The sequence below is a fragment of the Nesoenas mayeri genome (genome assembly GCF_963082525.1).
Source record: "Nesoenas mayeri genome assembly, chromosome: Z".
Lineage (NCBI taxonomy): Eukaryota > Metazoa > Chordata > Aves > Columbiformes > Columbidae > Nesoenas > Nesoenas mayeri.
Genome location: NC_137542.1, coordinates 64,684,640 through 64,697,864, shown reverse-complemented (window position 1 = coordinate 64,697,864; position 13,225 = coordinate 64,684,640). Strand labels below are relative to the sequence as shown.

The 13,225-nt window shown below is 35.9% G+C and overlaps 1 protein-coding gene across 2 annotated transcripts in view; it reads left to right on the top strand.

Moving 5' to 3' along the window:
• The window catches only part of TNPO1 (transportin 1), a 66,945-nt gene that overhangs the window by 36,219 nt on the left and 17,501 nt on the right, over nt 1–13,225 (top strand). For both annotated transcript variants that reach the window (XM_080362228.1, XM_080362227.1), the window contains 7 exons: nt 1,182–1,300; nt 3,840–3,900; nt 4,532–4,700; nt 6,742–6,894; nt 8,032–8,257; nt 10,888–11,059; nt 12,504–12,590. In XM_080362228.1, coding sequence (XP_080218354.1) covers nt 1,182–1,300; nt 3,840–3,900; nt 4,532–4,700; nt 6,742–6,894; nt 8,032–8,257; nt 10,888–11,059; nt 12,504–12,590 — 987 coding nt within the window. The remainder of the gene's footprint in view (nt 1–1,181; nt 1,301–3,839; nt 3,901–4,531; nt 4,701–6,741; nt 6,895–8,031; nt 8,258–10,887; nt 11,060–12,503; nt 12,591–13,225) is intronic.

Here is a 13,225-nt window from a genome sequence, read left to right as displayed (position 1 = left end):
GATACTTAAAGAGGAATGACAGTGTGAGGGGTATCTTCAAACAGATTATTTTTTGTCATTCTATTTTTTGTCTTCCTGACAAATAACGAATCCACAGCAAAACAGTGGATTTTCAAGCCCTTTAGGGAAAAATGCCCCATCTTCTAACATGCTTTGAGGAAGCCATGCTTGCAGTGAGTGGTTGCAGTCTGTTGTTAGCTCAGAACAGGGCAGTATTTCTGCTACTGAGAGTTCTTAATCACAATAGTGACCTTTAGGGAAAGCGTGTGACTTAGTGCAATTCTTTAGGAAGAGGTGCTGTTCATGGTAAGTCTTGCATCCCTACAATGCCTAAGTATAATAAATGTCCCCCTGTTCTGTTTAATTTTGAGAATACAATGGTATTCTGAATCAACTGAAGAGGGATTTCTTTTGCTCTTTATGTATGAGGAAAGATAGCTGCATGGACTTGCATGAGCCAAGTCTTTCAGAAATAAGAGCTGACATGCAAGAATGGAGAAATTAGTATTTTGGAAGTCATAAGAGTCTTCTCTAAATTTTTTTGGCAGTTTTATGTAAGAAACTGATGTAGCAGTAGTCTCTAGGATTTTTGTTTATGCAGGTATTTGATTACTTTTGGTTGAAGGAGGACTAAGGTTTAATAGCAAGCTTGAAGATTTGATACTGAATCTCTGAATTCCCATTCATGCTAGACAAATGTGAGACTTTTTTTTCTTGTTATGGATTCTACTTAATTACATCCTGTCAGGTATTCATGTTTTGGTATGCAAGCTTTTTTTGTACTAGAAGTAAAAAAGTACTGCTATTTTGGTAAGGGCGAAGTTATACCTTTTTATTCAAAAGTGCAAAGTGGGGATAAAAAATAATTTAAAAAATCTATTTGCAGGAAACTGCTGTTTATTATCTTTGGTCTCTGCAGTTTCTTCATAATAATTTTCTCACGTAAGCAATGAAGAAATTTAGAATCTGAATCATTTAGCATCAAGAATGAACTCTCTTAACTTATGCGCAAGATAGCCTTAAGCAGTCTTTTATGTCTGTTTCTTATCCTTGCCCCAAAGAAACAAAATTGATATGGTACCATAATCTGGTTTTGTGAACATGCTTTGCATCATTGATAGCTTTTTCTGGACACTTAAAACTTCTATTTTATTTAAGTAATGTATTTTTATATTGTGTAGTACATGCTTCAGAGGACCCAGGACCAAGACGAAAATGTAGCTTTGGAGGCCTGTGAGTTTTGGCTGACTTTGGCTGAACAGCCAATTTGTAAAGATGTATTATGTCGGCATCTTACTAAGTAAGTATTAGGAATTACGACTCCTATTTGCTTTGAAATAGTCTTCTTTACACTTCAGTTGACTTGTTCCTGATACTTTCATAAAGACTGTATCTAGCTTGCAGCATGCTTAGAATTTTCTTGTAGCTAGTTCTTGTGCGTACTAAAAATGGCTGTAGCACAGGGTTAATTGAAAAGACTTCTGGGGATTTCAGACCCAGTGACCTGCAAAAGCAACCTAAACTGTGTCACTGTGGTGCTTTACCTTAACAGGCTGTTAACCTTGACATGGGTGCAAATACTTGCTGACGTGCACTTAAGCTCAAACATGTCCACATGACATTACATGTAATATCTGGTGTACCAAGAGCCTGTTGTCTTGACTACTGGTGATGTAGGCATCTCTGCAATGCTTGTATGTACATAGTCATGCAAGAGATTCCACACTTTATAAAGAACATAACAAAATGGCATGACATCTTTTGGATTTAGGAATCAGTTTTATATCAATTGCTACTTCAATTTAAACTTAAAGAAAGATTGTACAATGTGTTCCTCCATACTTCTGCAGCCTGGTAGTTTAAGGTTAAAAAACTATTTTTTGTAACCTTCAGGAGTTATTATATGCTTCAAAGTGTAGATCTTTGAGTGGGAATTAATATCCATGTTTGGGATGTAAACATCTGCATGTCTGTAGCGGTTCTTGTAACTTTTTCCAGATTACTCTGAAGTCTTTTGCAATAAGAAGTGAATTCTTCAGTGTTGCCAGTAAATGGATGCTCTTTATATATTCATGGAGGGCTTTAAGTTACTGTGACAGTTATTTCAAGATCTGTCTGTGATTCAGTTCATTCACTCAAGAAGAGATTGTATTCTTCTCAGCAAAAATAAGCATTATAGAGTGAAACAGTAAAAAAAAAAAAAAAAAAAAGGAAAATTGCATTTTTCATGAGCAATTAGAAAGTAGAGTTGAGATTAAAACACACCTATTGTAGTGGTGGAGGAATAGGAGTTGAAAACAGGACAACCAATTTATGAGAAATAATTTTAAATTTTTAAAATGGTTTTACTTAATTCCTACTCCTGTAACTGGAAAAGCAAAACAATGATAGCGGTATTCTTAAGTGCACACACCTCCTTCCCAACACACATCATGTTTATACTGAGAATAACAGTAGTTATTAACTAGTAGATAATAACTACTATTAAACCTCTTTTGACCTTCATGAGCATTGACACTGCATCATAATAATTTTTTATTTTAAAAAAAAGCTTTTAAATTTCTAGAAAAACAAATAAGAGTAATATTATATTTCTCTCATGATCCTTCAATGTCATGTTTGTTGAAAGCAACTTATTTGTTGGTGAGTCCTGTTTGGATAGGGAGCTATGTAAGTTTGTCAATACTTGATGATAATCTTAAAGTTTTTTAATATTAAATTAAAAGTGGGACAAGATCTTCTAAAAACCTGTTCATGTGGTGTGTAACATCTTGTTCCATTTTGCTCCTGTAGGCTTTCTTATAAAACACATAGCTCCTGCATACTTCATGAAGTGTGCTGCAGAACTTCTAATGAATTAGTGATAATGTGTATACTTACTATTCCTTCATTAAAAGTTCAGAAGTTAATTGTGCCGTTGCAATGCGTGAGTATTGTTGTCCTGGTACCTTCAAAAACAATACTCCTCAGCTGCAGAATATAGAGAGAATGAGTCTGTCACTGGTGCTGCATCAGTCCATGGTCATTATTAGCATGATTCGAATTGTAATATGTATTTTTCTCTTTTTGTGGAGAATGTGTTCTTATGTGGAGTATTTGACTTTTTTCCCCCTCAGTACTTTTGTTAGCTATATATCGGTAGAGTTTGTGTCCCATAGCCATAACCAGTTTAATAATGAAGTAAACCCTAATACAGATTATTCAGGATCTCTGCAATGCTGGCAACTTGTCTTAATGAAGTGATCACAAAAGAATAGGAGATCTTAAGGTAGTTAGACTTCCATCTTGAAGAGTAGCAAGGTAGAGTCTTCAGCCACAAGTAGATGAAGTGACAAGTACTATTTGTGGGAGTTCGTGGGAACCACCTTGTTTATTGTGCATATTATGGGAGTCTGAATTCTCACCAGAAACCGTCAGACTTCATTTCTGAAAGGTGCTTCAGAATAAATTCATCATACATAAAATTTTCTGATTTTTAAAGTTTAAAACTCAGTTGTACTGTCTGTCAAACTAGTTAAAAGCTTGTAATTCAAAATTAACACTTTTTCAGATTACAAAGTGTGGATGAACCATACAACATGCAGCTTGGTTTAGGTAGTAGCTTCTGTTATAAGGCTAAAGGGTTTTGGGTTTTTTGTGGGTTGTTTTTGTTTGGTTGGTTGGTTGGTTGTTTTTTTTGTTTTATTTTGCTTTTTTGTTTGTTTTGTTTTGGGTTTTCGTTTTTTGTTTTGTTTTTGTTGAGGATCGTGAGGATTACAACCAAAATTATGGCCCGGGTAACTGAAAACTGGCTTGCTTTTTTATGTGTTGTTTTGACATGTAACAATATTTCTTTGTAGGCTGATACCTGTGCTGGTAAATGGCATGAAGTATTCAGAGATCGACATTATTCTGTTGAAGGTGAGCATCAATTTTTTTTACTCTGTATAACTATCTGGTTAGTTTCTAACCTATCAATCGGAATTATTCAGATCAGAAGAGGCAGATCTACCATCTGTTCAATGGAGAAGTAAGGGGAGATGTGCTGTTCCAAATACTAAATGTGACTGCTGCCGTGTTCAGAAAATAATCTGTGGGTTTTCCTGCCTTGCCTCTGTCACCTCTCACTCAACTTAGTCAGAGCTGAGATGCTATTACCTATGAACTGCTACAACAATGCAGCCTAAAAACATGCTCAGAATTAATTCTAATGCCTTCTAGATTGAATATATGGCTTTTTCCATTGCTATATTTTAGAATATGTCTGTGTACCAGAATTTATCTAGCACGTCTTTCTATTTCATTCCCATCAAGAGTAATTTCTTAACAAGAAATGTGTATGAGCTTGCCTGTCTTGCTTCTGTCTTCCTGTTGTTTTTCTGGTAAACGCAGCAGCAGAATGCAGGAACAATGGCATTTTTAGTTAGCTGGGCAGCACAAGTGTGATGTGACTCTTTTACATCCTTATAAAGTCTTGGGCTAAAACTACTTTATTCATTTCTTTGGGCAATACAGTTGGACTAGTTTATTTGATAATACGTTTTGATGACAGGGGGATGTTGAAGAAGATGAAGCTATTCCAGATAGCGAACAAGACATAAGACCTCGTTTTCATCGTTCACGGACAGTGGCTCAGAAACATGAAGAAGATGGTATTGAAGATGATGATGATGATGATGATGAACTTGATGATGATGATACTGTTTCTGACTGGAATCTAAGTATGTCAAAGTAATGTGTAAAGTATTTTAGGATAGAGGTACTTACATAATACAAGAAGTACAGTGAAAAGAAGACTGTGTGTAGCCTTTGATTTTGAAAATAAGAACTGTCTGCTGACATATATGGTGTTATGGGGTGGAGAAGGAGACTTTTATGTGGCACTTTGACTGTGTAACTGTATCGGCAAAAGCTAGCCATCTGTAAGCTTGTTTCTTATTTTGAATATGACAGATCAAGCTGCAAACATTTACTGGTGGCAATTCCACAGAACTTTTGGACCTAGAATTTTAATTCTACAAGATAATAAAAATAATGTATCACCTGATTAGCGTTAGTTAAAATAAAAAAAGCTCTTACACATTGATAGCTGGAGGAAGCTTAGTAATGCTTTCTTTTACTGCAGTCTTCCCTCTAAAATTTGGGGTTGTTTTTTGCTTTGGTTTTCCATGTGAATGTGTCATTACTGGTATTTCTTTTCTATGTGAAGAATTTTCTTCTGACTGGAATATAACATGTTAGTTATGAAGAGAGCAGGTAATTGTGAGGAAACCACAGTTTCTGTGGCCTCTCTATGAGTCATAGGATCTTTAGGCCAATAGGCCATGTGGTAAGGAAAGAAAACACCACAAACTTATTTTTAAGCTCAGTGATAGAAAATAGCTAATGAAATTCTGACAAATCTGATTTAAATGTACTTTCCAAGCAGCTTTATTGTGGAATAATGCCTTGAGACTCTGACACATCCACATAATTTTTTATTTTATTTTCTTCCAAAGCCCCAAGTTTTCATGACACGTTTAATGTACTTTGAAGCTTATGGTCAAACAATTTTGGATCAGTTCTGAATTTGTAGTAGTAGTATATGAGTGCAAATATGCCTATTTCTGTAAAGCCTTTTTTTTTTTTTTTATTAAGAAGTTTTAGGCTCAGTGCTATTCTTACCACTACTGTGTACAGAGACTGCAGAATTAAATACATATTTTCTGGAAAAGATAGCTGAAATGACAGCAGCTGCCATCTGGTCCACAGTTTTGGATAAGGTGGTGGGGAAGCTAAAGTCATCCAGGAATGCTGGCCTGACAGAGAAAGATCAGAAAAGTTAAGAAATCTGTGTTGACATGTACTATCTGGATTTGAAAGAATTTGGACTACCTGAAAACCAGAATTGTGTACTCTATTTCTTACGCAGTGTTCTGTATTTGACTTCCAATTTAAACAGAGAGGAAACATCAGAGCAGCCTAACAATTAGTAGCATTGCTTGAATCCTTTATGACAAATTAAAAAGGAACTGAGATCATGATAAGCAAAAAGTGCAGTATAAATACTGTAATATGAGCATTCTTTGTAAAACCACCCTAACATTATTATTTCTAGACACGACAACACCAAAGCAGAAAAATAAATTAAGGATTTCTGAATCATGTTTTGAAGCTCTTCCTGATTTTTCTGAGTTTTCGCTAAAAACATCTGATTACAACTTCCAAACAGATGTTGGGGTGTTCTTCATATGGGCACATCAGAGAATAGGAATAACGTATAAAAGCTCAGTAGAGGCCAGCAAATTCCTTTGAGTCTCTAGAAGACAATTTTGCATTTCTTTACTTTGACACATGGGTCATGTTTTAGCATTTTCTTTTGAATCTCATGCTGGGATTTTTAAGGCATTTCTCCTTAGTTTCTGCAACATGTTACATTCACGTCACAGACTTTTATTGCTTGCTTAGTGTCACGTCATCCAGAAATCATGCAGTGTATATAATGTTGCAATGTAATGGTGTGGTTCCTGTCAGTGAGTGTTTTGATATCCTCAGTGTACAAGTACCTTTAATGGCTATTTCAGTGCTGCAAAATGGATTTCTATGAACTGTGGCTTTGCACCAGAGTACAGTGGATCACTATGTATTGTAATGAAATTAAAGTATCTTTCTTCCTAATGCCCTGAGATTCTACTGGCAGCTCAAAGTTAAAATTAGGATTATATTGCATAATTAGAAATACTTGTATAATAAGCAGAGGTTAACATTGTTAATTCCCCTCAGGGAAATGTTCTGCTGCTGCTCTAGATGTCCTAGCCAATGTATTTCGTGATGAACTTCTGCCACACATCTTGCACCTTTTGAAGGAATTGCTCTTCCATCCTGAGTGGGTTGTTAAAGAATCTGGTATCCTTGTTCTTGGAGCGATTGCTGAAGGTAAGGCAACAGTGAATATCAGGTTGATGAACTTTTCATTGGTTCTAAAACAGCCCCGTGATTCCTTCCAAGGGAATTTACTTAGGGAAGCTAAGTATACAACCTTAGCTGGTTTGGTTTTGCTGATTAATCTTTACATCTACTAACTGGTGACTGCAGTTTAATTTTTCATCTCAAATTTATGCATGGTTGGGAGGCTAAGTAGCTTAGGTAATTTATTTCTTCTTAAGTCTGCAGCATATGTTTATTGATCTCTCATGAAATACTACCTTGATTTCATAAAAAAAGGAATATTTAATCAATTTGAGCCTTACATTTCATTCTAATGCTTCAGGAAGGGAGAAGACCACTCCTGCAACTTTAGTGTCCTGAGCTGCTTTATGTGGATGGTTCTCCAATTTAAATGTGATAACTTCCATTCCTTTGTTCTTGCTCCTAGCCCTGCCTGGCTTTTTGTCTGCATTTCCAGCATCTTTTGCAAGATGAAGGAATATAGTTGGGTTCATGCCTGGATTATCTTTCTTTTCCCACAGTGCCTGGAGAACATACTTTTTTCTTTGTTACTAGAAAACTTTTTAGTTGGTTTTGATTTCAAGTCAAGCAAGGTAAAAGTACTTTGGGCAAAGCTCAGTGTATTACTGCCATTGCTGACTTGAAACGTGTGGCTGTTATTGCTGGTCAGTATTTGTATGATATTAGGAGAAAACAAGAAAACTATTAAATTTCTTAAGGAATCCTTTTTAATGATGGGATGATTTGTTGTCAAGACCAAGCCTTTCTCTAATTTTTGTCTTATTTACTCTGAGTAGACTTATGTGGGAGCTCCAAGTTTTATAAATTCACTTTATTTGGAAATGTATATTTATTTGGATGTACTTGCTGTACTCCATTTAATAAAGCAGAATTTCTGGAGACTGGGCAAGCACTGAAGTAGAAATGTAGTTGAAATGAGAGGATTGTAATTATCATTTAGGTAAGGTGTTTTTTTAACCTGATATAAATTAGGTAGACTTGGTTTGTTTCAGTTGTTAAAAGGTATTCCTACATGATAATGAAAATATGTCCCTTCTAGAAAGCACAAAAGAGTAGAACTTTTTATTAATTCTAGTACTGCAACAGCTATCTTTTTCCTTTTAGGCTGCATGCAGGGTATGATTCCATATCTTCCTGAGCTGATCCCTCACCTTATTCAGTGCCTCTCTGACAAAAAGGCTCTTGTGCGCTCCATTACATGCTGGACTCTTAGTCGCTATGCACACTGGGTTGTTAGTCAACCCCCAGACACATACTTGAAGCCATTAATGACTGAGTTGCTAAAGCGTATCCTGGACAGCAACAAGAGAGTACAAGAAGCTGCCTGCAGGTAAGCCAAAGCTTAAGCAAAAAGCACTATCTGTGACACTACTTTTTCATGGGAAGCTATTTTAATGCCTTTGTCAATGAATGGGTGACTCAACTTCTGGCTCTTAAAGTATTTCTTTTTCTTTTAAATTGGAGTAGATGGAGTTTCTTCTGGAGCAGTCACAAACTGCATATTGTAATAACATGAAAAAATTCATTTTTATTTCTCTTGTCCAGTTTATTTTCAGTGTGTATGATTCACCAAGCTAAATCATTTGTTGTAGTAAAAGAAATTATCTGTTTGTGACGCTTGTTTATTTTCAGTATATAATGTTTCATTGAGCAGAAGTCTGGCTTTTTTGATGTGCCTATGAACAAGGTCAATACTAATTGCCATGGAAAACTGCCCTATCATTAGATTACTGGTGTTGTTTATATTTAGCTCAGGATTACAAAAACATTTGGGTTATGACTATTTCAAGGGATGTTCTCTTTCTCTTGAAGGGAAGCCCTGGGATACAAGATTCCCTTCTCCCCCTTGTCTGCTGATATTTTAAATAAATAAATAAGATTAATGGACTCGCCATTAGTGGAATGGGAATGGGTGCTGCTCTTGTGCAGCAAGCTCGTCAAAAAAGCTTTTACATGTCAGTTTATGTGGGGTAGGAGTGTACACAGCAGACTGCCAAGAAGGCTTCATCATAAAGCAGAATTAGGTCTGCATCTGATTGTGTTTTTAACACTTGAAACATGCAAATTTATTATTGTTATTATATCCCACCTCCAAATATCAGTAGAGCCTAAAGAGGAGGCTGAGGTCAGAATTCTTGTGCTCAGCTTTGCACAAAAGGGCTAGATGTATCCTTGTCTGAGGACAGATACAATTAATTTAATGAAAGGGAAGTAGTAAGACTTGAGTAGTAAGCAATGTTTGCTTTTTGACTCTAAACCCTTCAAACATTGGACTAGGAAATGTGTTGGGCATTAACGGCTGCTCTGTCTTTTCATAGAGATATTCTGTTCCTTCCTGGATGAGCAGGAGGATGGTGATACAACAATACTTGCTTCACTCATTTTCAGATCCAATGAATCAGATTATGTATAGATTCTATTAAAACCAAACCAAACAGACAAAAAGACCTCTAACACAAACAAAACCCTTCGCACTTCTGTTCATACTTGGCTTTTGCAAAACATGGTTGAAATGTGCATGTGGTTGAATGCAGCTGTGTTGCAGTTGTTAAATAACTTCATGCAGTGCTTATGAAACTGCAGTGGAAACTGTGAAAGTAGTAAGAAAGATAAAATCAAAACATTAAAAATAATACACATTATTTTTTTAAATTTAAATTCAATATCAGTTTTATAGCATGTTTTAAAATGCTTTTATTAAAGCAGAGATTCATTAAAATTACTGTAGCAGCTAAAAATAAACTGTGAAAATCCACTTTAAGGAAAATGTAGAGCTGTTATAAATCAAAACATAGTTATTAGCTTTCTAAATTGCAAGGAAATACCATAATCCTCTTGGAGAGGTGCAAAAAGCTGCATCCATACAATGAATAGTTGCACAGATTGTTAAAGTCTATCAAACTGAATATTGGTTGTAGGATACTGTATGTTTTCATCACTAACGTCTGTATCATATCAGACATCTTAACATTCATTAGTGTTGAGAAACTCCTCCTTTAGTTGGTGACAATCAAAAAGATGCTTTACTGAAGCATGGTTTCCTGCTTATCTTGTATGCCTTTCTGAAAGAATACTTCATAGTAGTAAAATAATAAATGAAATAGGAGTGCTAGTCATTCAGTGTTCACAGTTGCACTGTGTTAAGAAAAAGGCATTTCAGTGTTTGGTAGCATGTTAGTAGGGGATTGTTCAGCTCATGCAGTGATGTATGCATTTTTAGTGCAGGGAAAGGCTAATAATAATCTTGTTAACACAAGGTAGGCCAGTAAATCCGTTGCATATTTTTTTCCTTTCCTCCATGTTTCTCTGAAGCATCATGTCTGGTGTGTGGAGACTTTTTGTTTGATTTTGATGGCTTTTTAATGCTGTTGTTCAAACACTTGATAGACAATCTCAAAAGTTTTCATGATGCCATGATGTGTGCTTTGACAAAGGCTGGCTAAAATTGTTCATCCCTTCTCTTTGCTTTTATTTTTTGCTGTCTTTCTGCATCTGCTTCTTTATGTAGTGAGCTGCCGAGATTGCAGGCTGATATTGGTGTTGTACTGGCACAAAAGCACTAGGGCTTCTAGGTGCAGCTACAGCATACATTAAAGATAGTGGGCCATTTTTAACTTAGGTACACAGATTTTTGTTATGGTTCCTACTACTTCAGTTAGTATATTGTAACTTGTGTACAGTAATACTTTTCTCACTGGGGGCTTCCTGCACATACATGATGGGTTTTACAGCAGCATCTCCTGATTTTATTCATCACAGTGTTAGAGCTGAATCCTTATGTGTTCAATCAAAATAAAATGAGGTTGTCTCAGTAATGCAATTAGGAAACATATCTTAGTTGAATTTGAGAACTAAATACAGTTTTATGCTTATATAGAAATGGGTAGTGTGGGGTGTTTTGGGGTCATCTTGTTTTGCTTTTTCCAATATACTAACTGATCTGGGTTTTTTGTCCCTCAGTGCCTTTGCTACTCTAGAAGAGGAGGCTTGTACAGAGCTTGTTCCTTATCTTGCGTATATACTTGACACTTTGGTCTTCGCATTTAGTAAATACCAGCATAAAAACCTGCTCATTCTTTATGATGCTATAGGAACTTTAGCAGATTCTGTAGGACATCATCTAAATAAACCAGTGAGTATACCTTATGTTCTCTAGAAGCACTCATCCTAATTGAAAAACTGGTTCAGTGTTTTTTGTAGTGTGCTTTACATGTTACAAAATAGAAATGCTGATATTTCTGTCTAAGTTTCATTAATACTAAACATTTACATGTAAAATACGTAGACTGCATGTAATCTTCACACTACACAAATATTCGCTGTTTTGTATAAATGATTGTGTATGTGGTAGGTTTTGAAATCTGCTTTTCATTGTGACTGTTTTTTTCATGCTAGGAATTTTCCAGCTCAGAGGAGATACTTAGATCTATAGATATGAAACAGGATTTTAGAGGAATTTGTGGGATGTATGTTTTAATTTCTAATGACCACGTTTAGCTAAGCTGCTCTGTGTGTCTCTTTCTAACGTATTGGAGCACATCATCACTAGAAATTGCTGTATCAGAGAGTGAGATAGGCATTTTATATATAAAACCACAGAATCCTGTGGACAAAGCACAGATAAGACATAGGCAGATGTAATATTGGTGTTTTTTAGTGTCCATATATTAATAGAATGCGCATACATGTCATGTGTGTGCATCCTCTTATGGTGGTTATTGAAATTTTAAAAATTTCTTTATGCTGTTTCACATGACATAGACACACCATAATAAAACAATTTGGGTTGTTTCCATGGCATTTTACTTGCCATCTGAGACCCCACACCATCAAAGGACCTCCTTTTCAGTCTCTCTCTGGCCCTGGCCATCTTGACACTGGACCATACCAGGAGGAGTGTAAATGGGAGCTCCTGCTGATGGTGAGGCTTCCTTCAGTTCACTTAGAATTTTGTATGTTTGAATACAGCATTAATTGGCAGCATCCATTGGTTCTGTTGATACTTTATGGGAGCAAAAACACTATATGAATGCTTTGCTCAGTGCCCCTGTGACTATGGCTTTGCAGTGGCAGGGAAGATGCAACAGCTTTATACAGAACAGGTAAGTGCATCCTTCTGGAGGGATAGGAAATCGCTTTCTTCGTGAATGGTTAATTGACTGAGGAAGAAATTTCAGGAACATGGAGGGATAGGGTTGTAGCATCAGGGCAATGGGAAATGGTTGAGAAAAGCAGATGGCAGATGCACAGTCAGATTGCGTTACTAGTGAAAACACTTTTCGTAGGCCCTGAGGCACTCATGTAGATTTGTGACAACCCAGGCAGCTAGACTGAAAACAAACCTGGGGGAAAAGATTCACTCTGCAAAGGTACTTCTCTGCTTTGGCAAAAAATCTTCAGACACAAATGGTGAATTCTAATATTAAACTGCATAATGTATTGCAATGACTGAATTGCAGTACATCAGGGTTCTTTTTTGAAAAAGTAGAATATATATCAATTCTTAGTACATCATTTGAAATAAAATAGGATGCAGTGAAGTGTTTCAACAGCTGATGTGTTTTAATCTTAAACAGGAATATATTCAGATGCTAATGCCTCCATTAATCCAGAAGTGGAACATGTTGAAGGATGAAGATAAAGATCTTTTCCCTTTATTAGAGGTAAATTCTAAAATTTGAATATTTTAATCAACTCATTTTAGCAATTTCACTTTCTACTAAAGATGCTCCTACTAGGAAGTATGACTGTAAAAGCTGACAGCTTTGGGTATTTCCCATTACGAAGAAAATATTCTGACTGTAGTAGGAAAATGTTGTGACTGAGAGGAGAAGTCTTTTAGATTTTATTTTTTTTTTCCTGCCATTCTGGAGTGTTTTCTTTGGGAATCTTTTAGAAAAATAAATAAAAAAAAAAAAATAGATGTTCTGTCCTCCTTTTAGTCTTGTCTTCTCCCTCCTTGCTCTCCCTTCATTCCTCCATTAAAGCTATTGTCAAACAAGCTGAAGGTATGAAACAGACAATGTAGTCTATACCAAGTGTGAAGTGGGAAAACACCTGTAGAAAAATCAGTTTCCTAACTCTTAGGTAATGTTAGGGCTTATTCCTGGTCAAGACGCTGAGGCTTAGTATTCACGCTGGCTGAATTATTGTAATTGTTTTTCTTGGCTATCTCAAAGTAGAAGCTGCTGCTGAGACACTATCTCAAACAGCATACACAGGAGGGAATAACAACTTGCTAATAGTTGCCTTAACGCAACTAATTGGTACTGCCTTTCTAGATTGTATTTACTTAATC